The sequence below is a fragment of the Pelodiscus sinensis genome, chromosome 5 (assembly GCF_049634645.1).
Source record: "Pelodiscus sinensis isolate JC-2024 chromosome 5, ASM4963464v1, whole genome shotgun sequence".
Classification (NCBI taxonomy): Eukaryota; Metazoa; Chordata; order Testudines; family Trionychidae; genus Pelodiscus; species Pelodiscus sinensis.
In genome coordinates, this window is record NC_134715.1 from 122,071,316 (window position 1) to 122,097,075 (window position 25,760).

At 46.0% G+C, this 25,760-nt stretch overlaps 1 protein-coding gene across 4 annotated transcripts in view; it reads right to left on the minus strand.

Annotated features, from left to right (window-relative positions):
• FGFRL1 (fibroblast growth factor receptor like 1) overlaps positions 1-25,501 on the minus strand; it is a 272,445-nt gene extending 246,944 nt beyond the window's left edge. The window contains exons 1-2 of one of the 4 annotated variants that reach the window (XM_075930931.1): positions 25,278-25,501; positions 3,261-3,370 (exon numbers count right to left, since the gene is read on the minus strand). In XM_075930931.1, coding sequence (XP_075787046.1) covers positions 3,261-3,370; positions 25,278-25,435 — 268 coding nt within the window. In that variant the 5' untranslated portion in view covers positions 25,436-25,501. Of the gene's footprint in view, positions 1-3,260; positions 3,371-4,289; positions 4,533-4,792; positions 4,816-5,144; positions 5,825-25,277 lie in introns of those variants that run through there. The other 3 variants (XM_075930932.1, XM_014574652.3, XM_006111633.4) reach the window with 3 other exon arrangements.
• Positions 25,502-25,760: the final 259 nt, after the last annotated feature.

Genomic DNA, 25,760 nt, shown 5'->3' on the forward strand with positions numbered 1-25,760 from the left:
TTAATTCCATGATATCACAGCATGCAACACTGAACCCTGGAATTAGTACTGTAGCACCATTACTTTCCCTTTACCTAAACCTTTCAAGAGATGTTTAAAAGTTAACCTAAATGTTCAAGCTTGGATGCCAACATTTAGGCACTTAATTCCACATTCAGAGGTGATTAGTGTTCACCATTTCCACCACCACGCACCCATTTAACATACAACAATCCTTGTTGCAAAGTGTTGTCCATGACATGAACTACACTCATGCAATCAGCATATTAATTGTGCAAAGAGCCCCTCCTTCTACTTCCAATAAATACACAAAAACCCTCAACCTGAGATTCATCACCTGGATTGGCTATAAAACCTCCATGACTGAAAAAGGTAATATTTATATAACTGCAGTGATCTCAACTGGTGTAATGGTATGATACAAAAAACAAAAACACAACCCCCAGGTATGTTACAAATAGGACACATTTCAAAAAGTCTAAAAATTATCCTGATGTGTTTTAAGTGAGGGGAAATTTACAGCAAATAAAGTTTCAGTGCTCAAGATATTTCTGATTCCCACTTGTGTGTGTTTAAGGACTCAATCCGACTCCCATTTCAGTTGCTAGCAAAAATCCCGTTGATTTTAGTGGGATGAGAATCAGAACTCAAATGCATTATCTTTTATCTCTGCTTTTCCTGTAATTACACCTTTTACTCTTCATTTTCTCAGTTTTTTCTCTCCAGATCAGAAAGTGGATTATATTCTTAGGCTTTGGTCACAATACACTAGTTCAGCTCCATATTTTTATGCCATTTAAATAATCAGAACTGTCTCTCATGATGGGCAGGGTGGATTTGTCTAGAACAGTAAAGAGTTCTGTTCACCAGACAATGTAGCCTTACAAAAGTTTACGCTATGTCTATGTAAGCTCTACAAATACAAGACTGTGATCTGTTCTGAAATATAATGGCTGTGAATTTTTTGTTGCATCTATTCAAAACAAACATTCACAGCACTAGCGACAATCTGACGAAGTGGGTCTTTGCCCACAACAGCTCATGCTCCAATACATCTGTTAGTCTATAAGCTGCCACAGGACTCCTTGTCACTTTTGCAGATCCAGACTAACACAGTTACCCCTCTGATAATTCACAGCACTGAGTCATTAAAGCTCCACACTGCATTTTAAGAACAATAAAATAATATGAGCAAGATAGACAAACAAACAAAAAATCGAAAAAGATTTAGCAGTACATACTCTACTCAAAACACTGCAGAACATAGACAAAAATCTTTTTGTAGTACACAGCCCACTCAAGATTTCTCACTGAACTGCACTGGGTATTCCAGTCTATTAGAATAATATACACTCATAAGATCATCTTAATTCATACCACCCCTGTCCACTGCCTACAACTTAAAACTGGATCTCCATTGTAAACCATGCCTGGAATTCAGACTTTAAGGTCTTTAAGGCTGTACACTCTGTTTTCCTTTTCATTCAACTTCCAGCAGAATCATTTTACAGTGCTTCTGCCTCCATAAAATATTTGCTTGGGAGTCAATGCCAAGAAAAAAAAAAAGTGCATTAACCAAGTTCTGAGTTTCTATAGCAATGCTTTTTATCCCCTCTCTCACACATATAGTTTTGCAAGTTATGGCTTCCAGAACTAATAGCAAGTTTAAATATTTAAATTGTAAACTAAGCAACAGATAATCTTGTGCTTGGGTGTTTTAAAATGGTCACTCCGCAATTTAGTCTTCTTCAACAGTATCTGAAGCAAATCTACTTCCTAAATACATACAATCATTATCATGAAAAAATTCAGTCCTCTCCTTTGTGACCAGCAGAGAATCACTTAGAGACAATAGTGGAACATTCAGAGTTTCCAATGTTACTGACACAGCACTGGCAGAGGTGTTAGACCTTTCTCAACCAGTGGTACGAGTACCCTTAGGGGTACTCGAGAAAAGTCTGGGGGGTACGTCAACACAACTGAAATTTGGAGAAATCTGAATTTTTGTTTTAAGTTTTACAGCATTTTATTATTTTTGTACTTTTTACACCCAAAAATGTCATTGCCCACCCAGCTACAATTACGTTGTTTAAACAAATGTGTTGCAATGGTAGAAAAAAAAATTGTGTCTGAGAACTAGGTACTGGGGGTACTCAATTTTTTAAGGGGTACTTTATATTAAAAAAAAGGATTGAGAAACACGGTTAGACTAGTAGTTGTCCACCAGTGGTATGCATATGCTGAGGGGGACACAAAGGTCTTCTGGGGGGTATATCAACTCATCTAGACATTTGCCTAGTTTCACAACAGGCTACGTATAAAGCACTAGCAAAGCTAGTGCAAACTAAAATTTCATACGACTTGTTTATACTGCTGTATGTATTACACACTAAGGTGCAATTATAATATTTATATTCCAGTTGATTTATTTTATAATTATGTGGTAAAACAATGAGAAAGTGAGCAATTTTTCAGCAATAGTGTGCTGTGAGACTTTTGTATCTTTGTCTGAGTTTGAAAGGGAGGTGAAACTTGGGGTACGCAAGACAAACCAGAAGAGTTACAGTAGTCTGGAAAGGTTGAGAGCTATGGTGTGAGACTAATGCTGAGAACAAGCAATAGTTCTAATACAACCCTGTAATTTTTGTTAAATTATCCTCTGACACAAAACCCTCTCCCTCTCTTGCCTCAACTCCTAGGTCATTGTTTTTCAATCCACTGCTGGTAGGGTAACCTGTTTATTGAAATCTGATCATCTACTGGAGTCCCAGTGTGAAAATATGTGCTAGCTGTTGAGAACTGTCATTTGTCTGTCACTTGGGAAGTTAATGGATTTGTTTGTTTAGTTTACTATTGGGAATACATAGGGCAGAGTTTGGAAGGATTATAGGAGGGGAGAGGCACTCCTGATCCACAAAGGAATGCAATGGTTTTCCTCTAACCCTACACTGAAAGTTGAAAGCCAACTGTGTATTTTTACACATAGATGACAAAAGCAAAGAGCTTACCTGCAATTATAAACTGGCCAAAAAGTGACCATCCTGGATCCAAGTTGTGACAACACTTGAAAAAACATGCCATGGGGGAAACGTATGTGCGGGTGGACAAGAGGTAAGGGAGATTCTATGCAAATGAAAATATAATGATTTTGTCTCAAAGAAAATATGGCATGTTGGAAGAACATGAGCACAATTAGAGCAAATGTAAAGGTGCAAGCCACAAACCATTCCCAAGGCTGCATAAAAGCTCATTCCCCTTACCTCTGGCTGAATCAGAAAATGCAATTATCCCTATGAAAAAGAGTGCAAACTGGAATTCCATTTTCAAAACTGGCTTCGTCTGTAGGGTACAGATTTCTGATCTTTCGCACCTGGAGGAAAGAAAAAAAGAGGTGGAAGAAAGTGAGAATTAAAAAAAAAATCCCAGAGTGTGTCAGTAAACAAAATTAGAGACAGCAATTATAAGTATTTATAATTCATTCCTTGGCATTCTGCATGTAAAATTTTGCTCTATCCTAATCTTACGCTCGTCTGATATAAATCAAGCATTTCTTTTGGTATACCGTGCAGATCCAGTCTTGAAGACAAGCAGACACTAGCAAGTGGCCATAAAACAATATTGCAGGTTAAAACTTTTGGAGAAACCGAAAAAAAAAAAGGAATCTATCTTTCCACCCACAGAACTTAGTTTTTCTGCTTCATTGCTTCTAATGTGGGTGCTACAGCCTTGAATATTTCCTTCAGTTCTGATTTTTTTTCTTCCCAGCAATTTATTTCCTTAAGCCTCCTTTCCTTTCAAGCACTGCTTGTTTTGGTTTACACCAAAGGTGTGTCCCACTGCAAGCCAGTCATTCACACCCTTGGATATTCTTTAGCAGCTCTAATATCTGGTTTAAAAAAAAAATCTAAGTAGATCAGGTTTACATTAATTACACTCTGTTCTCCTCCTAAATCTCTCACTCTCTAAACACTATCTGAATTCCTCACTCTTGTAAACTCCCTGATTTAAACGGTCTATGCCCCCGGGACATACAACAATCCATGTATAGCATCCAACAAAGCAAATAATTACATATTGCCATTAGCTTACAAATTTTGCACCACAGATTCTGAAGGTGGTAAAATGAGGCTGTTGGGGGTTTAATTTAAAAACAGAAGCTTTGCCCAAGGCATGGGGGGGGGGGGGGGGGAGTGTGGAGGGACACAACATGTGCCCAGCCATTTCCACCTTCCAGGGCTGCTCTGCAGGGGGAAGGAAGCAATCCAGAAATGTTTATACCACGCAAATACCTTAATACAGGATTTATAGCAAGGTGCCCCAGGCAGGTCATGCCAGGGAGGGAACCAGCACTCAGCAGAAAGAAACTAGGCTTCCCAACCCAACGCAGCACAGCCGCCCCAGTCCCCACCATCTTTAGGAAGTCACACTGCTCTCCATGGCCCACCAAGGGCTAGCTAGGTGATGTGAGCCCATTCCCCACTAGTGCTGTGAAAAATGGGAGCAGTTCCCAGCACTTCCCCATTAGTTTCTTCTGGCTGGCCAGAGAGAGAGGAGACTTGAAAAACCTCCAGCGTGAAAGTGACAAGGGGAGGAGGGTCTGTGTTCATTTTTAAGTTGCCACGGAAGTTGGGCCAGTGAGGTCCAAGGGAGGTGGAACCTGCCCTTCTCCCAGGCAGACCTGCATGGGTCTGGATTCCCAGGGGTAATTATTAAAGCCCCCGCGATCTATTGGGGGCCAGCGAGCCACTCCAGCTCTTGGAGGCGAAAAGAAAAGTTTCTGGCTGCTGCCCACCCGTGGGGGGAGCGGAACAGCGCATGTCGCCCGCTGATCGCTGACACTTGTGGCTCCCACGCCGAAGACCGCCCGAGCTGCAAAGGGCCGATTAATCATTAACATTAATCCTGCCTCCTTCCCATGACACCCGCTCCCTGCTGTAGCCGCCCGCAGGACTCCTGCCTTCTGGCTTGCTCGGGCGGCAGGGCCAGGTCCCGGTCCCAGCGCACCGGCCGCTTTAAGAGCAGATGTTCACTCACGTCTGAATTCATCAGCGCCTGCAGCTCCCCAGCCCAACCCCGGGACTTCCCTCCCCGGCCCAGGTGCCGTGCACTGAGGCAGGTGCTTGGAAGCGAAGCGAGCCACTCACCTTCAGCAGCAAGTCCGGCGACTTAGCAGCGCGCTGCCTGCCCCATGGCCCCGGACCCCTCGCAGTGGCAAGCCTCCGGCCAGCCCCATGGGCCGCCTCTTCTCATTGCTGCTCCATGCCTCCCGCGGGCGGGCAGCGAGGCAACCGCCCTTCGCACGTTGGCAGCCCCCCCCCGCTTGGCAAGCAGGTCCCTCGGGGTTGGCGAAGTTCTCGGCTTGGGGGGCGACAGGGAGGGGGGAGGAACCCCACCCCCAGCAAGCTCAGCCTGCAATAAATACCTGCGGGGCTGGAGTCCCTTCACCTCCCCTGCGTGCCCGCCAAGCATCAGCCTTTCAAAGCACCATCTCCCCCCCCCCTCCCGCCCCCTGCACACGCCGCCCCGCAGAAGGCGCTCGGCTCTCCGCGAGGAGGGGGAAACACTTGGGTTTCCCCCGCGCTGCACGCGCCGGGTCCGCGCGCGCCAGGGGCTGGGGTGCGAGCCTGTGACAGATTCCCTACCCCCCCCCCCCTTTGCAGGAGCGCCGCGCCGGGGGATGCCGGCCTGGGTCTCGCGGAGCCGCACTCACGTTGGGGGAGGCGAGGGAGGGGGGAAGAGTGGGAGCCAAGGAGCAAGCGAGAAAGCGAGTTTCCCTGCAGGGCTTTGTGATTCTGGGGGAGCGCAGCGCAGTAAGGGCGGCCCGGCGCCGCCCAGCTACAAACTTCTCGCCAATCAAGTTAATCCCTCCGCCCCTCCCTCCAGCCCACTTCAAGGCTGAGGCTCGCTTTAACCCTTTGCACGGGGGCTGGCAGACGGGGGGGTTCCCTGCGCGCTCGAGCACCGCCGCCCACCCCGAGCAACAGGCGGGCTGGCTCCTCCCTAGGCTGGAGTCCCACAGCTGCCCTCCCCATTAGCGCTCCATTGAGCCTTCTCGTGGGGGCGAGGGCTCTGCCTCTGGCCATGCTGGAGGGAGCAGAGAGGTGTGTGCCAATGAGACAGCGTCTGACTCGCTCACCACCACGCATTGGGCCAATATTACCTCGCCCGCCTGGCCTCTCTAAGGGGACATTCGCTCCTCCTTGGGCCTGATTGTGTCGTGTTAGGGTTGAAAGAGGCTAATTAAAAACCAATCTACAAGATAATGAGCCAGAGAGAGGAGTGTGCATTGAGCTAGAGGGCAGTACACAAAGACAGACAGACAGACAGATAGGTGGGTCTGGTGACAAACTACCACCATCCATGTGTCTGTCTAAACGCACTCTCTTCTGTCAGTCTGACAGACCATCTTGGCAACTCCTCTAGAAAGCATGTAATCCCCTAGGCCCCATAGGATCGTTCCAGAATCAGACTACCCCTCCCCACATGGAAAATAAGGTCTTGCAATGTCTCTGTGTGCCCTATATTAGCTGTTATGACTATTTATTTATTTTTAAAGGCTACTCAGTTGTAATCTCCCATCTTACACCCAATAATTCTCTACACAGTATAAAATCAAACCAACAGCACTCACAAAGTAAACTAAACAGCCAAGGGAAAAACAGCATTAACAGCTAAGCTTTACATACAGAGAAAACTATTATTGTTACTGTTATTTGTTACCAAATCTCATTTGAAATGTCCCAGTGTAACTGCTACATCTGAAAGCAAATAAAAGTTTCAACACCACTCCAGTGTGACCACATACTAGGAGGATCTTAAATAAAGATCAATGAGCTGTTACAATGTCCATTTAATCTGGTTTCTGTTATAAAGATTATGAAATTGTACTTTTTAAAAAATAAATGCCTTAGTCTGGTAGTTCTTGACAGAATCGAATTTCCATATACAGAATCAGTGTATTCAAGAAACAAACTAAATAAATAAAAAACCAAACTATAAACAAAAAGAAGCTGCCATACTGTCTCCTTTGTATATTTCATATGTTAGTGTCCTTATTTTATTAAATTTCACTCATTTGAAATTGACCAGATGGGCTGCTCCTCATACTAGCTGATATCAGCATGATCCTCACTAGCTTCAAAGGAAGTTTTGACTAGGTAAGATCAGTCCTGAACATAAATGGACTTTATTCTGTCATTTCCTTTAGACCACATTTACACATTAGACTACATCCACACATTGTGGACTTTGATGATTATTCCAGATTTACACCAGTGAGAGAGAATAATTGGACTTTAAATAGCTAGGGAACTTTTTTGTACTGTCTTATTTATTTATATAATGACTATAACGTTATAGATTCTTACCCCAAAAAAATGCAAAGCCCCTTCTGCAAAAGTTTTACAATCGCAGGCTTGATTCAGCCAAATCCAGGACAGACTTCTGAAAAGTGCACAATGTCCTGAACTTACATTCATGTAAGAGGACAGGGAGTAGAATGTTATATTTAGTTGGTATTCCTATTCTCTGACAACAGTTTTGTGGGTCAGTCACTAGATTAGAATCCAGAGTTCCAGGTTCAATTCTTAGCTCTGCCTCAGCCTTCCTGCAGCTAAGGTCTTGTCTACATGGTGGTGTACTGTGCTTTGTGGGGATATGGTTTCTAAAGCACGTCTTGCACGCTAATTGGTCCATGTAGACACTGCTCATATGCACTAAATCCATGTCCAACCAGTTCTGAAGTGAACTAGCCACACTCAAACATTGTTCAAGCCAACTAGTCACACTGGACACAACGGAAATACAATAAATAAATGCTGGGCACAATGGCAATAAGTGTTCCTTAGTGTTTCCAACAGCGCTATGTTAAAGCACATCAGCAGAATCTACATGGAATACTTAACCCGGCTGCAACACAATAGTGGGCTTTAAAAATCACATACTGCACATTACACCATGGTATAAAGAAGTCTTTAGTCTCTCTGGGCATGTCTATACTAGGGAGACGATCAGCCCTCCGGAGTTCAATCTTCTAGCATTTGATTTAGTGGGTCCAATGTAAACCTGCAGCAGCCTCCACCAGCATCCAGCACTCCTCATTCTGCAAAGAGTAAAGTATGCTGATGGGAGTGGATTCTCCTGTCAGCTTCCTGCTGTGTGGATGCTGCCGTGGCTCAGTTTAAGGTTAGCCAACTCCAGCTATGCATTTTGCAGTGTACCTTAAATTGAGCTGCCTGGTCTAGCCAAGCCTCTGTGCCTCAGGCTTAGCTCTCCCTCTGTAAAATGAGGCAGTATTATTATCCTTTCTCACATGTGTCTGTATAGGCTGGGGCAAGGATTGTGTATTAGCACATATTTTTGCACAACCCCAGCACAATGAGGCCTCAATTTTGGATGAAGCCTTAATACTGCAGTAATATAAGTAATTGACAACAATAGAGCATGAGTCCTCAATGATCAACACTAGCCAAAGGATTTAGAAATGAGCTTAAACAAACATACAGCAAAACATAAGCCATTATATCTATTTTATATGATCCTTGTAAAAACGTAAAGCAGGTCCTACCCTGCTCATACACAAAGCTGAGGTATTTGAATGACCCTCAATGCTGGATCTGAATATCTGGCCATTTGTAATGTATTTATCTTAACACACTAAATGCTCTTTTCCCCACTTTAGAGATGCAGCGCGAAAGGACAGAGGCAGAGATCCTGAAAGGTGTTTAGGTGCCTAACTCCCATTGGAACTGGACATGGAGTCTGTGATGGAACAGGAAACTGATCCCAGGTCTTCTGCATCCCTGGCTTAGTGTCCTACCCATTAGATTGTGCTTCTTCCTCACAGACCCAAAACACCCAATGCAATCATCAGAAGTTATATGAGAAGGTGAAAAGCTTGTTTTCGGTTTCTGTCCATCCCTGATACAATACTCAGATGAGGGAATAAATATGGAGCTTGTAATAAAGCCAAAAGAATATATTCAGCTGATCTGGATCCTATTTTACCAGCAGCAAAATCTCCTTCTGATTTTCTCCCTCTTGCCAATCAAATTAATCCCTCCGCCTCCCCCTCCAGCCCCCTTGTCCAACCCCATGTTCACCTAAATAAAGAAACATGCAGGGAGCTGCATTTTCCAGCCGAGACTATCTACAGCAGAAGTTGGAAAGTCATCAGCCTCAGTTTGCTTCTGTCCAGGCCGTCACGAGTCAAGTCCGCTGGAAAACAACTTCCTTGGGCTGATAAACAAAAATGAACGCTGGGCAGCAAAGTGCTTTCCTCTGGCTGGCTGGAATGGAAAGTTAACAGGCAGTTTGCCTCTGAATTGTTGTTCCCAAGAGCTCCTTGTAGATCAATAGTGCCCAGATATTTTGTTGTTCTGGTCAGTTTGTATCCCAATTTGCTTCCAGCACAGATGACACGGGCTCTCTTTTAATCTGTTCATCTCCTCATTCTCCTGCATCTTGTCATATCTCAATTTTTCTCTCTTTTAATTTGTATATTCTCTTCCCCCACCCTTTCACTCACTGCAATGCTACTCAGCATTTCCTTGCAACTTCAGCTAAGTGGCTAGAAGGCCGTTCAAGGCACTCTGAAACTGAAGTAAGAGTGTGCACATAAGGTACAAGCACCAACAAGGGCTGCATGTAGGCTAGTCTGTGTTCTCACAACTGAACTGAATGCTCTGGGCTCAGAGAGCACAAAAGAAGCTGAGGCTGGCAGCGGTTGCTTAAAGCTTCCTTGCATTCAGCTCCATTGCGGTGTTCTGCAAGAGCATGGAGGGGAGGTGGGAACAGTCAGCTTCTGTACTACAGCTGCACAGCAAGGAGCACACATGCAGGTGAAGGTGGGGCACAGCCAAAGTTATGCAATACACCCCGAATCCATTGGCCTATTTATTCCCCCTGCCCTAGACTAGCATGCTTTCCCCATCCTGTGTTGAAGGGAAGGAACTGAATAAGGGGGAAGTGACTTGACGACTCAGTTCAGAAAAAGCATTCCAGGACAAAGGGGCAGCACAAAATCACAGATAGCTGGACAAATGGGGCCTCGTGCATAGGGCATTTTAATTGCCATTCTCAGTGGACTAAAGACAAGGCAATCAAGCCATATTTGCATATTGATTCCAGAGGAGCTACTTAAGCCAGATCTAAAATGGGCCCCAAAATGCAAAGCCTTGTATTTCCCAGCGCTTGCTGAACTTAACAAGAACGTGCTGGTTTCTACTCATATAAAGATAATCTGAACCTGCTAGAGGGAGTTTTTCCACAACAGTTTGGAATTACATGAGGGCCTATAGCATCACTTCTCAGAGAGCAGTATCTTAAGAGAACTACAGACAGACAATGTGCTAGTTAAAATACTGTAAATGTGAGATATCAGTGCACAGGCAAGAAATCTTTCTTAATGAGAAAATACATGCCGGTTACATACACTCAGCACTCTTCTAAGGACATGACTTGGCACATTTTCTACTCTGACTCAGGATACAAGACAATTTCTGAATATTCGATCCCCTGGCTACTGGTGTCACTGCCATGCTCCCACTGAAATCAAGAATTGCCAGTGCTTGGTACCCCTGAAAACCAGGTGCTCAGCTTGGAATTCAGATGGGTATTGATATGTACGCATCCATGTCTGATGGCCTGAACGATTACACTAACGTTCCCAACACTTGCATGCTTTGTCATGCTAACAAAGAATCAGATCTTACACATGATCTGGATCTTGCATGTGCTTTTCTGTTCTGTTCCCCAACAGGTCTGCACCAATTCCCTTGCATCAGGATCTTCCATAGCTGCCTAGAAGCTAGTAAGTGGGTTTTGCCCCTTTTACTTCAATGCAAGATGTGTTCCAGTAAGGACTGCCAGTCATGGTCCAAAGTTACTGAACTTTGAACTGCATAGCATCAAATTCTGTAGGGAAAACATTAGGATTGTTGGGCTCTTTGAAGTCAAGGGATGGGGGTCACTGAGGGATGACTTACTGCGGCATGGTTACAGCATTTCCTTCATTTGTAGTGTTCAGCTTAGATTTCTTTCCCCTTATGTTCAAGTCACTTTTCATCCCTTCATGGTGGTAAATGGTACCATAATTATTAGAGATGGAAAAGACAGTCATCTAGTCAACGCCCCATTCCAGTGCACAGGTATTCTCTACATTTCCTAGGGTATTGGCCTCTATCGTTTAAAAAGTCACACGCGAGAGAGATCTAGCACTTCCCTCTACTGTACATGCTGCAGGAGTGCTCCTAGATCCATGTGGATGCTAAACTCTCCACAGAACAGAAGCATCCACAAGTAATGCTCGCTACCATCTCCACATGGCTAGGAGACCCATCTGTTCTAGCAGGTGGTGACTTGGCCTTTGTTAGACATGCTTTTGTCTCTGTCAGTCTGGATTATGGCAATGTGATATACCTGGGCACAAAGCCATCAGAACAGGGCCATTCTTACCTACATGCAGATTACACAGCTGCATAGGGCACCTGAACATTTGGGACACCACTGGGTCTAAAGTAGAGGTGGACAAATACAAGCCCACAGGCTGGATCCAGTACAGGCTGGATCCAGTCCGCCAGGGCGATTTCAGTTCCTGTTGGCTGTGGATCACCAATGACCAATGGGAGCTACGGTAAACAGTGTCCTGGTCTGTGCCAATTCCTGCCACTGCCATTGGACAAGAATGGGGATTCATGGCCAACCGGAGCTGATATCTCTGTTACCTGCAGCTGTGCAGGTAAATATAGCAGCAGCAGCCCGCCAGGGGCTAACCCTCCTCTCCAGGGCTGGAGCACACAAAATCTACTGGCCTAGGCCTCCCAGGCTCTGGTGTGCAAGGGAATATGGGGAGTGTCTTTCTCCTTCTAGTCAGAGGCATGTCAGTGAGGCCAACAGGGACATTAGTTTATCATTTGCTTTAAAATATTTCATTAGTATGTTGCTGTAGATTTCAGTGGTCTCCAACCTTTTTACACCCAAGATCACTTTTTAAGTCTCAGAACAGGCGAAGATCTACTGCCCCACCCCTTCCTTGAAGCTCCGCCTACATTACATGAGGAAATCTAATGTAAATGTATTGCGCAGGTGCGCAGTTCAGAGAGGGCTCAAGAGCTACTCTTAGAGCCCCTGAGATCTACCGGTAGCTCGCGATCTACTGGTTGGTGACCACTGCTGTAGATTATAAAATCACATCTGTATGAAATCGTTTCCTCCTGGCCCCAGCTCATAGACTCATAGACTTTAAGGTCAGAAGGGACCATTATGATCATCTAGTCTGACCCCCTGCACAGTGCAGGCCACAGAATCTCACCCACCCCTCCTAGAATAATCCTCTCACCTATATCTCAGATATTGAAGCCTTCAAATACTTTGAAGACCCCAAGATGCAGAGAATCCTCTAGCTGTGATCTGTACCCCATGCTACAGAGGAAGGCGAAAAACCTCCAGGGCCTCTGCCATCAGGCACAGGGGCACCAGTCCAGTAGTACTGCATAGGACCTCATAAATCCTCAGGACGGCCCTGCAATAGAACACTGTAGCACATCTCCTCACCAACATGAACAGGAGCACATCAGTCTGATCCTCCACTCTCTACACTGGCTTGCCACAGAATATTGAGTCAACTTCAGTGTGCTAGTCCTGATCTTCAAAGTGCTCCAGAGTCTGGGCTCAGGATACTTGAAAGATGGACTGAAGCTTTGGGCTGGGATCGTTGTTGACAATTTCACTCCCCAGCAAAATTAGCATGGCCACTCATGCATTCCCAAAATCCCAGACATACTAATACTTTCAGGAATGGGCCGGCCCCACTGGTGTGACCTCTCATGCACAGTGTGGGTAAGGTCATGCCACGCAGGGAAAGCCGTCTTGAAGAGCATGCCACCCCGCCCCTGCCAGCATGGTCTTGTATACAACACACCGCGAGTGTGAGGTCACGGCTGCAGTGACAGAGAAGTGCCCAGCAAAACAAACTATAACAGCGCACATGCAATGCTCTCCCTGGAGACAGATGTGATGAGGCCAGTATAAAAACATATATAAAACTAGTCACAATGTTTTCCAAAATAATTTTCCTTTCATTTAATTAATCTCATTATTCTTAACTAAACTCCTTGGTAGCACCCTAGATAATCCTTTGCTGTTGTTGGTGTTTACATCTTTTAAATATTGGCAAAATTTCAAGTTCCCTTTGCTTTGTTATCACATAGTCAAACGACACATGGTTAGCTTTTTCACATACTTATGCAGATCTTGGATCATTTTTGTACCTCATCTCCAGTTTCTTGGAATCTGTCTGTTATTGAAGTGTCCAGAAGTGAACATACAACCCACACACCTTCTGGGTGTGGTACACTGTCCCAACTAGTGGTACTGAGACCACTTACAGAGAGAAAAAGGAGCCTATTTTCCAGCCTTACCTAACAGCCAGCTGGCTTTTATCTCATGCAGCAGAGGTTCATATACTAAGCTCCAGAGGTCCTAGGTTTGATTCTGACTGCAGACAACTGGGTTCTACCGGCTTTACAAACACAATGGGCTGATTCTCCTTTCACTTACATCTGAGTGAATCAGGAGAGATTTCATTTAAGCCACTGGAGTTGAGATGAGAATTAGACACAATATTTCTAGGTGTGTTCTCAACCAACACAGCCACAGATAGAAAGAGTCCATTAAGTTGAGGTAGCATGAATGATGCCTCTGAATATGCAACCCAGACACTGTATTTTTCTATTCTGTAAAAGTTATTGCAGTATTCAGTGTCCAATCCTCCACTCATTCTTCCTTCAATGCCCATTGAAATTATGAGCTTTGTTTGCATAAAGTGAGGTCAGGACCAGGCATATTTTTGTCCTCCATCGGTAACAAACATGAACGAAAAGACAGTGAAAACTGACCATAAGTCCCCCCCACCCCAAAGCTGAACAGACAGAACGAGACAAAGAAATAGCGAGTCAATTGCTGGGCAGACCTGAGGAATGTTAATGTCTGGGGACTGATTGCAGAAGAAATAAGACAGCTTCCCCAACTATTTCATTTCAAATCTCTCAGCAATTTTTATCAATGTATGTTATTTGGTGTGCATGGGACTCTCCAGGTCAGCACACACATCTGAACGCATAAACTATTCTGAAATGTTTGTATAATTTAATCCAAAAACATGACTATATGTTTGTGCTATAATTTTGAGCAGTAAGATCCTAGGCCTTAGCCACATGCATTGTGTCAGATGCACTGTGTCTGTTTATGTTACACGAGCACAACTTCACCCTGGCTGGCCATACCCTTCCAGTCATCATCCTGTCATGAGAAACTTTAGATTGCCCGAGTAAATAATGCAGTTTAGAACCAATGAGTCTGACTCTGATCTTGTTTACACTTGTGCAAATCTAGAAGAAACCTGCAGAAATCAACAAAGCAGCTTCAGATTATGAATCAATATTGATTTTTTTCCAGGATGGGCACTGGTTGTTGTTTTTTTTAACTCTTCGTAAAAACCAAAAGCCTTCTGGGAAGGACCTTTGCTCTACTCAGTGTTGCCTGAAAGGTCCTCCAGTTATTAATGCTCTTGCTGAAGTTGCACATTAGTTCCACTTTACTGAGAATATAATGCAGCTGCATTTTTTGGATGGAAATAGCACCACAAATATGTTATTGTTATCCAGATAGTCAACAGTTATGCCTCTTATTCATGGAGCCATGCAGAGATTATTCTGATAGGAATTATTTTTCTGAATCTATGCACAGATACAAATATTTGGAACATACAGAATGGGGAAAATGCTGCTGACCTCTGCCATGCCAGGGAACAAAGGGGTCAAGATGTCGTAGGGAGCTTCTCCCTCACCTCAGTGACCAGGAGGCTAGGACATCTGCAGCACATTCAAGAGGAGAACACTGATAGACCTGATTCTATACACACCATAGACCTGATTCTGCAAGGGGCTGAGCATCCTCCATTCCAATGCACAGGATAAGCCCCACCCATGTCCCAAAGGGATACACTCTGACTGTGGGTTTCATACTGGGGAGTACTTGCTCCTCATTAGAGGAAAAGCACAGCACCTCCCTGCTGCTGACTACATACTTGGCTGTGAGCAGCAAGTTCCCAAAACCGGAGCACTATGCTGCTCCTAGTGCACTGCATACCACATGGGTCCACCTCACCATGAGTCCTGGCCTTGGGGGGCTGGAGTCCTTTTGCAGAGATCTCTTCAGAGAACATCTCTCAGATTGCTCCTTGTGACAGGCCGGGCAGGTTTCCTTCCCCCTGACTTAGGGGACCTTTTGCTGTGAAGATGACTGAATTCTGATTTTAGCCCCCTCGGCATTTATTTTGCACTCATTAGTTTAATGCAGTCACCTTTGTAGGTGCCCTTTTTATGACTCAAGCATGAAAGACCGAATTTCAATAGTTGAACGGCAAAAAGCATTGCACTCCTCTGGGACAATGCAAATCAAATCACATAGGACAAAACATACAAGAGCTGGGGTCGGAGCTTTCTCTTTTGAGGGGACCCAGCTATGGAACAAACTTCGAGAGGGTATTTGGGGAAAACCAGAGTATGTGTCTGTCTTTAGGAATTGCTGCAAAGCCTTGTCTTCTGAAAAAGCCTTTTCCCACGTAGCAAGAATGACTCATAATCCATTGTGTTTCTAGAGCCCCCAGAACCATAGTATCACAATCCTCTTTGTCATACATTGAAATTGACCTGGAATGGAACTCAGAGGTCCTTGCTACCAGTCTCTAGTTCTAAAAGGACGATAGGAAACAAAGCCTGTATAGGACAGACAGAAAAAGGTGCAAGGTAGAAGTAAAACTGCATGCAAAGTAGGGATGTAATAGTGTAGTCGATTAACTGATGCTATAGATTATATGAATTTTCCCCACTTTTGCCAGTAAATTTTTTAGCAGGCTGGCCAGCAGCCCAGCTCAGTCTCAGCTTATGCCAGGTACAGGATCTACCCCTGCTGCAGCTCTGCATTTAAAGTGTATTAAGAGCCAGGTGGGTAGGCAAACCAGCTCAATTCCAGCTCGTGCTGGACCCCTTCTGCCCTGAACAGGAGCTGCTGCCATCCTGCGCTGCTGCCTCTGTATCAGAGGCAGCAGCGCAAGGTGACAGGCAGCCAGTCTGCTAAGGGAGCTGGTTTTTAAACTGGCTCCCTTCGTGGACCAGCTCCCACCTGGCACCCCACTCTGCTGCCGCTGATACAGAAGCAGCAGCATAGAGTGGCAAGGGGCTCCTCAGGAGCAGGGAGCGCACTGGCTGCTGGCCTTGTCCCTGCAGACTATAGACTATAGACTAGTCGAGTAACTGATACGAATTTATGAGATTAATTGACTATTCTATTAACCAATATTTAACATTCCTAATGCAAAGGGAATCATACGATGTATAGGCAAATACATGGGCTAAATATTATCTACATTGGGCCTGGTTAGTCTAAAGCAGTGTTTCCCAACCGGTGGTACAAGTACCCTTAGGGGTACTCGCGAGAAGTCTGGGGGGCACATCAACACAACTGAAATTTGGAAAAAACTGAATTTTTGTTTTAAATTTTACCATGCTTTATTATTTTTGTACATTTTACACCCAAAACTTCATTGCCCGCCCGGTATGATTAAGTTGTTTAGACAAATGTGTTGCAATGGTAGAAAAAAAAATTGTGTATCTGAAAACTGTAGGTACTGGGTGATTTTATATATATATATATATACACACACACACACACACACAGGGCTGGCCGAGCCACGCGAGCCCTGCTCGCCAGCTGCGCTGTCTGGCGTTCTGTGCATGCACAGCTCTCCCTGCACATGCACAGATCGCCCGAACCCGGCTCTTCTGGGATGTAATCTACTTGCCATGGGCGAGTAGATTACATAGATTGTCAAGCCCTGTGTGTGTGTGTGTACACACACACACACACATTTTTTTAAAAGGGTACTTTTTTTAAAAAAGGTTGAGAAACACTGGACTAAAGTACAAAAATGCAAACCCTGTCATTGAATGTCCACACCAAAAAGATATGCATAAATGGGGAGGAATATGCTATATGTTCAGCAGTTCTTGGAACATGCAAAAACCTGTCAACATTTTCTGCTATGCACTTCAATATTCAGAAAGACTCAATTTTCCCTTACTTAAACCAAACATTGCAAACCCCACTTCTTTGTGCTTTGGACAACACCAGCACTGTTATTCATCAGGGTAGAAGCCAAATAAACAGTGGAGAAAAAGAACAAGGAAACTTTTTCTATCAGTGGCCAATTGACCCATAGAATTAATCAGTCATGGACCACACACAGCCCTATGGAAGGAGGCAGAGACTCCAGGATTTCCCTAGTTCTGGGATGGGGCAGGGGATGAGGGGTTTGGAGTATGGGAAGGGACTCAACGCTGGCACAGGGAGTTGGGTGCATAAGGGGGTAGGACTTTGGCTAAGGATACGGGCGCAGAGTTGTGGCCGGGGAGTTTGCAGTTCCGGAGGGGACTCAGGGCTAAGGCAGGGGGTTGGAGTGCAGGAGGAGGTTTGGGATATGGACTCTAGGAGGGAGTTTGGGTATGGGAGGGGGCTCATGGCTGGGGCAGGAGGATGGGGTAGCGGGCCGGGACTCTGGCTACTCTTTGGAGTGGTGCTTGCCTCAGGTGGTTCCCGGTCAGCAGTGCAGCAGGCTAAGGCTCCGTGTCTGTATTGGCTTTGCTGGCTCCTGGAAGCAATGGCCAGGCAGCTCTGCACGGTGTGCATTGACCACGCCCACAGGTGCAGCCCCTGAAGCTCTCACTGGCCATGGTTCCTGGACAATAGGAGCTGCAGAGCTGGTACTGGAGGCATGGCCAGCACGTGGAGTTGCCTGATAGCCCCTGCACTTAGAGCTGCAGGGACGGTCTCGGGGCTTCCGGCCTATGGCATGGAGACTTGCAATGACCTGGATGAAATGAAACAGCAGGCTGGGTTCAGCCTGTGGGCCGTAGGTTCCCTACCCCTGATTCTAGAAAAAGAGAGTGCATCAAAGAGGAACAGTTTGATGATAATACACCATCAATTATAAAAAACAAACTCCTGGGGGCAGAGACGTTGTCTCCAGGAGTGTTGCTAATGTGCCTTGGTACATGTTTAACTCAGATATAACAGCAGTCATCAATAGCAAAAAGAAAGCCAGTGTGTGACACAGAAGAAATTAAATCAAGATACAGATAATAAACATGCTAACAGTGAGCTGCAGATAAGTAGCAAGGGGCACGTCCACACAGCAGGGCTAAACTCAAAATAAGCTATGCAACTTGAGCTACGGTAATTGCGTCGCTCAAGTCGAAATAGCTTATTTTGACTTTTGACGCTGTCTACACAGCAATTATTCTGAGGCAGAGCACTCTTTGCCCGATTTCCCATACTCCTCGTAGAATGAGGGCTACAGGAGTCTGAGTAAGCAGTCCTCCAGCTCAACATTATTTCAACATTATGTCAAAATAACTGCTTGTGTGTAGATGTAGATGATGTTATTTTGGAATAACATCAGTTATCTAATATATAAAGGAGAATGTTTGTATGTTTGTCCGCTAATAACTTGGACACTATAAGAGCTACCGCAACCCAACTTTCCATGGGATAACCTTTCCTCCAGGAGAAGGTTTTAAGGTACTGTGGGAGGGAAGAAATGAGAGACCGACGCCTCCCCTCGGGGCTGCATGGAGCTTGGCAGTGCGGGGAGAAGCAACTTCCCCGCCATTGCTGGAAGCATACGGAGGCCCCTCTTCAATAGTGAGATTGGTTTGGGGTCTGGCGACCGACCAATGGACGGGCAGGTTGCTGCCAGGGCTTACTCTAGGCAGAGGGGGCGGCGCTGGTGTTACCATTCAGCTGCCACTTTGAAAAAATGTCTGGAAGGAAGCGCATCGGGGACCCGGAGGTGAGAGCGGGGAGGGAATGAATGGGGGGGGGGTGCTGGTCCGGGGGAGCTGGCAGTTGGGAGCCAGTGGAGGGTAGGGCAGGATTTGGAGGGCTGGATCATTGGGAGGTGGGCTGGTCCAGGGGGGCTGGACTGTTGGGAGTGAGTGGAGGGAGGGCAGGATTGTGGGGGGTGGGGCTAGACCGTTGGGGGCAAGTGGGGGGAGGGCAGGATTGTAGGAGGGTGGGGCTGGACCATTGGGGGGGAGGGCAGGATTGTAGGAGGGTGGGGCTGGACCATTGGGAGCGAGTGGGGGAAGGGCAGGATTGTAGGGGGATGAAGGAAGTGGGGCTGGACAATCCTGCAGGGAGTGAGTGAGACATGAAGCCCATGGTGGCAGGAGGGGGGGGGTTGGTATCCTTTGAGGGGCACTGGCCCAAGGGGCAGCACTGGATGATGCTAGGTGGGTGAGAAATTAATCCAAGGCGGGGGGGGAGGGATCCCTCAAATCTGGGCACTGGTCCTGGGTTTGATACTGGATGATCCGGGGGGTGGAGGGAAGGAGAGATGCCGTCCATGGGAGCAGCAACTGGTCAAGGGGGTGGTGCTGAAGGAGGGGCTCAAGTAGTTGACTCATAGTTTCATCAAAAAAAATGGGAGAAGAGTTTGAGGTGTCACCTTGAAATCTCTCCGATTCAACAGGCCCAGCCCCACTGATTGAGGCATTCCTATACTCAGCAATTCGATGAGAATTTGCAGACCCAGCATGCCTGTCCCCTAGTTCCCTACCAAAAAAACATTAGTTTCTACGAGGATAATTAGCAAAAATACCATCTGATAGGAAGCAAAACATTGCACGATTGAAGAGGAGGCCTCCATATTCTTCCAGCAATGGTGGGGAAACAAGCCATGGTGATTTGGGGGCTCTGCCTTCCACTGTGCTTTTAATGGCTCCAAGACTCATACTACGGGGAGAAAACAGAGACATCGTTTCTATTGTGACTTTGCTATCTAAGTTTGCCAAGTCAAATAGCTCTGATTCTCAACATTGCAATGCCTCTTTTTTGAGTTAGAGATTTTGCTTTATGCAGCAGTAGCAAAGCATGGGGGTCTGCCATAATGGCCAGATGTCAGCCACTGGCAGATGCGGTGTGCCTGGAGGCTGTCAGGACAAGCTTCTGTTTTGCTAAATTTTGTTCCTCTGGTTTCCTGGGCAACATCAAGTAAGTCCAGCTAGTTCCAAAATAACACAGCTGTGTAGACATAGAAAAGGTGTCCTCTGCTGTGTCCTCATACCAAAGCACTGGCAAAAACCATTACAATCAAACTGCCCCAATGCAGACATTTTGAAAAAACAATACCTAGACTGCATTATGGGACTAGCTTTTGAATGGAGACTCTTATTAGCTACCTACAGCCTGCTTTCAGACACACATAATGGGCTTAATGCCATACCCACTGAAGTCAGGCCTATGGACCCTCAGGCATGGAAAATATGCATTTACCTCTGTGCCAATTTGGATATCCCAATGCAAGACTTAGATGTCCATTTAAGGTGCTCGTCTGGTGTCTGAGAACTGGGCTTACTCTAAGAAATTAAGCCCTGTGGATAAATGATAGCACAAGAACATTGCATATAATTTTGTCAAATCTCATACTCTGTGGATAAAAGTTAGAAAGGGGCTTCATTTTTCATCTGGTTTTCCTTCAGTTTTATGTATTATTTTTCAAAAACATTACTGATCAAGACCATGAGCAGTATCTCCCATTCAGAACTCTTTTTTATATATATTGAGATTCAAAGTTTTCTGGTCAGAAAGGCTCTTTAGACTTACTTATTTATTTTTCAATAGCAGAGATATCATTTGACATGGCCCCTCCACCACCCTCCCTGACCCAAGCTGAACCCGTTTGGCCTTGCAATTGCGTTATTGTGCAAGCTTAATTCAGTGGAAAAGAGACTGGATTAAACAGGCAGTGCTGGACGAGTAAATAAAAGGAACGTGCTTTAAAGAGTAAATAGACATGTTTGAGTATAATGGAATAACTCCCAGCAGTGCTTAAACAGAGAGATAAAATAATGCCCTTTCTTAAACCTGAATGTGGATTTTTGTCTCGCTTAAAAAAAAACCCCACACCACAGCCAATGTAGTAATGGGACTTTGCTTCTCTAAGGGTGTCTCCAAATGCAAATGTTATGGCTGCAAACAAAAAGAGGAAAGGCACTGAAAAGAGAACAGTAACTAAGACGGGTGTGCTGTAGGGACAGACCGTTTGCAGCACAATCTGCTCCATGTGTGGCTCTACTCTGAAAAGTAACTGTACGAGTCTGACTAGGAGGGTTCAACAGTTATTGACTTGTAGCTGCAAAGCCCAAGGGTTGCTCTAACTCACTCTGGGGGCTGAATTGGTCCCTGATAATCCCCGGGATCAGGATGGATGGGTGACAAACCACCTACCCCCTCATCCTCACACCTTGTCCCTTGTGCTGAATACATAGGCTTTGGCGATGACAGTCAAGCCAAGTTTTTTCTCATGCCCCATGATCAGGACTAAATTCAGCTTTTGTACATTTAGGGTCTGATTCTGATCTTATTCACATTTGCGTGTATCAGAAGTAATTCCACGGAGTCAACAGTTACATCAGTGAAAGTTGGTGTGAAGTCAGAATTAAGAACCAGAGGCTACCTTCATTTACTCCTGTGCAGCCCAATTGTCTCAGTAGGCGTAATTGGTTGGCTCCGTAATTTGAACATAGTTAACAATTCTGTTGATGGATGGAACACAAGCTAGAACAGAATCCACCTTGCTCTTTTGGCCTGGAGCACTAACAAGAGTAAAAAACCTTATCATTACTCTCTAATTACTCTTGTCAATGTCTAATTACTCTCGTCAATTAAGACAGCAAATATTATTCTGATTACACAAAGAGAGCAGCTCTTAGCTCAATCAGAAGGTGACATTTTTACAGTCCCCTTTCAAAGCAGCAATAAAGGGCAGCAATAACCAGAAAAGGGACTGTAAAAATGACATGGGGATGTTTATTTCTCATTGGCTTCCAGAGCAAATTTGCTCAGTTTGCAAGGTGCGAGAGGATTTTCCTAATGACTAGGACAGTAAACCTGGGATCTCAAAACCAAACTATCTTCATTCTTTCTCTTCTGTCCATGGTAATTACAATTCTAGGTTACGTCTACTCTATGAGGCTTTTTGGCAGAAAATATTCTAATGAGGGACTCATTAGCCTGAGTCACGACATCATTAGCATTTTTTTTGCGCGAGGGGTTTTTACACAAAGGCTGTGTCCAGACTCAGGGGTTTTTTTCGAAAAAAGTAGCCTTTTTTCGAAAAAACTTCACCTGCGTCTAGACTGCAGCCGCGTTCTTTCGAAATTAAATCGAAAGAATGCGGCTTTTCTTTCGACGGTGGTAAACCTCATTTCACAAGGAAGAACGCCTTCTTTCGAAAGTGCTCTTTCGAAAGAAGGCGTTCTTGAATGTAAATAGGGCTTCTTCGAAAGAGAGCATCCAGACTCACTGGGTGCTTTCTTTCGAAAAAGCGGCTTGCTTTTTCGAAAGTTCCGCGTGCAGTCTAGACGCTCTCTTTCGAAAGAGGCTTGCAGTCTAGACATAGCCAAAAAGAAGAGGTATGGACATTTCTTTTTTGCGCAAAAACCCCATTTTGCGCAAGAACCTTATGCCTCTCCGGGACCTTATGCCTCTCCTCTCATTAGCATATTTTCTGCTGAGAAAACTCATAGTGTAGATGTAGCCCCGGTGTCCTAATTTAGCTGAAGGTTTTGATCATGGCTGCATAAGACTCTACTTACACTCCCATAACTGTATTGGCTCCACTGTGTGGAAAAGAGTAAAAGTTATTATTTATGCTGATAGACACATGAGGTTCACACACATATGTTGATTAAGTATGGGTGTTTTTTACATTGCAGCTTTCCTGACCAAACCCTAATATTTTAGACATCTTTTCCACATTATGCAAATAGGAAAAGGAGTATAAAAGATTAAATAATGACGACTCTTTAACTTAGAGAAACAGACAGCAGACAACACACAAATACACTGGCAGTGTGATGCAGGAGACCTCAAAGTATTGCCCTGTAACTCCCATATGCATCCGTGGTATAATATTGCAATATGTCATACAAAGCATGAAACTCAAGAAATCATATGAAAGGTTCTGAAACTGCTAAACTCATTCTTCTGTCAAAATATGTGAATCCTCATTGCATACAAAATCATAGGTGGCGGGTATAACCTAGCGCAGGCGCTACTGCCGGATCCTGGTTGCAGGTTTTGCAAGGCAAATTTTTGCTTTTTATTATGCTCCATGCAGGTTCTGGGGCGGCTAAGGAGTCAGTACGTGTTATTCAGTTTCCTGGGAGAGTACTGAGGAACCCAGGAAGTTGACAAACACATATTGCCTCCTCAAGCACCCCAGAACCTGCATATGGAGCATCTCAAAAGCTCAGGTTCTCCTTCTGAAAAAGAGAATTTTCTTGAAGAGTGACTTGGGGTTTGTGAAGGGGAGGTGCAGCATCTCCAGCCAGACTGGGGCTCCTCTGAGTAGTTTGGGTGGGATTCAGGGTTCTGGCTGGCCTAGGGTTCCACAGGATAAGGTGCTGGCCACAGAGGGGGCGGCAGAGAGTCCTGGGGCTCTGGCCATGAGTGGGGGACAGAGCGTCTCAGGACTCTGGCTGTGGGGGAAACAGGGGGAGCTGGGGGCTAGACTCCCCAAAGTGGGGTTCCACCTATTGCCTATGCATAGATGTATGCTATTCTCTCCAGTGGTAACACAGGAGGTGACCCACTCCCAAACACGTGTTAAGCAACCGTCACGAGCCAGTGGCCAGCAGTAGAATTCTAAACAATTTACAATTCTGTAAGAGACACAGTCGTGCAAGCACCACACAATGGTGGTTGCTCAACTCTGTGATTTAGGGCTTGCCTACACTAGCAAGTTTTGTCAAGGAAAAGTGTCGTTTATTGGCAAAACTGCATGAGTGTTCACACAGCAAAGCAACTTTAGTTGCAAAAAACGGCAGTTTTTGTGGACAAAAATCTTCCAGCTCCATGAGGGACTTCTGTCTTTTTCCCTTCCTGTGTTGTCAATAAACATGCAGTGTGGACACCGTGAAGCATTTTGTTGCTGATTCTGGCCTCCAGGAAGAGGCCCACAATTCCCAATCAACCCCTCTGGTTTAAACTCCGCTGCCCTGCAGACAGGTGACCAGCAACCTGCCCTGCTCCTTTGCAAGTCCTGTGAAATTTAAAACCATTTTCCTCCTCTTCCATGACCCCATGGAACCTCCCCCACTTCTTCCCCTGCACTGGTCCAATGTGTAGTGATCTCATGGCGCCTTCCCAGGGGCCCGTGCCAGGCCATCACACCAAGTGTTCCCCCACTTGGACCGGTGCGTGGGGAGAGGAGTCTGTCTGCTCCTAGCTGCAAGTGACCCATAGGAAGTAGGACACATTTGGGCACACTGCTTGAGGCTTGCATGTAAAGGGGGATGAGAAGAACAAGCTGCAGAACAGAGCAATGTCATAAGGCTCGGGAGGTGAAGCGACGCTAATGGTGCTTCACCAAAAGCCCTGCCGAGGCATAGCAAGGGTGTTATGCTCCTGGGGGCAAAGGCAAAATTTGCGGCCCCCTCCCGCCCCCCCCGGGCACTCTCCCTGCTGCTGCAGGGCAGCAGGGCCCCGAACCTGGCCCACGGCTGAGTCCGACCTTGGGAGGAGGTGGGGGAGGTTGTACCGCACCTTCCCCCACCCCCTTCAGTTTGGGGCCGGGCCTCTGCACACACTACCCTGCCGGCAGAGATGGAGGAGGGTCAGGCTGGGGGTGGAGAGGAGGGGAGGAGGCTCCAGCAGGTGAAGGAGGGCGGAGGAGGAGGCAAGCTGAGGGATGACGGGGGAATGGAAGGGGAATAAATTGGCACCCCTCTAGCATGGCGCCCGGGGGCAACTGTCCCCCATCTCTCCACGCCACTGAAGCGCTGTCATTTCTGTAAGGAGCTGGATGCTATATTCGGAGAATCCCCCACCTCTACTGCCAAGAGCCCCATGGATACTTCAGAGGGCACAGAGGCAGAGCATGCAGGACCTAACCTGGAGAATGAAACTGCAGACAAGCAGGTCAAGGTAGATGAAGACCAAGTGCTCAGCCCCGGGTGGCTAAGTGTGTTTGGCAGGCAGCCAGGAACTGTTCTCCACTGCTGACTTACGTAGCCCGTCTGAACAGCCGCTTTCTGGGAACCAGGGGAGGAGACGCAGGGTAAGTGGCTTGTGGAGTGCAAGGCTGAGGGCATGGAAAAGTGGGGGGCTGGCTGTGTTTCCTGTGAGCTGCATGTGTCCTTGTGGTTGATGCTCACCATGAGCTCAGTGGAATCCTGCAAAGAGAAGCAGTGGAAACTTTTGGAGAGGGACTTGTAGATTTTCTGCATAAGATTCCATGGCTGTGCTGCCTTGTCCCTCTCCCCGTTGTTGGAGACTTGCCCGAGCCCTTTGTGCAGGAACTGAAGTGGAGCATAAGTGGATTGCATAAGGAGCAGGGTGAAAGCCGCAGGCCTGGAGAAGTTGTGCTCACCGTTCCTTGCTTGCTCTGAGCAGGGAGATCTCTGCCGCGATGTTACCTGCCTGTAAATGTGAACAATTATGGCATAAATTAGGACTATGTTTGTGACAGCAAAGGGAATTTTCTAGCCCCGGCTGCAATTTATGTTGCCCATATGCACAGTTTACCTCACCCTTTTACCTTCCCTCACCATGAGTAAGGAGCTTGCTTGGCTAGATAAGTTCCTTTCAAGGGCCAGCGGGACAGTGAGTGAAAATGTAGGGAAAGGGGTTGGTAGAAG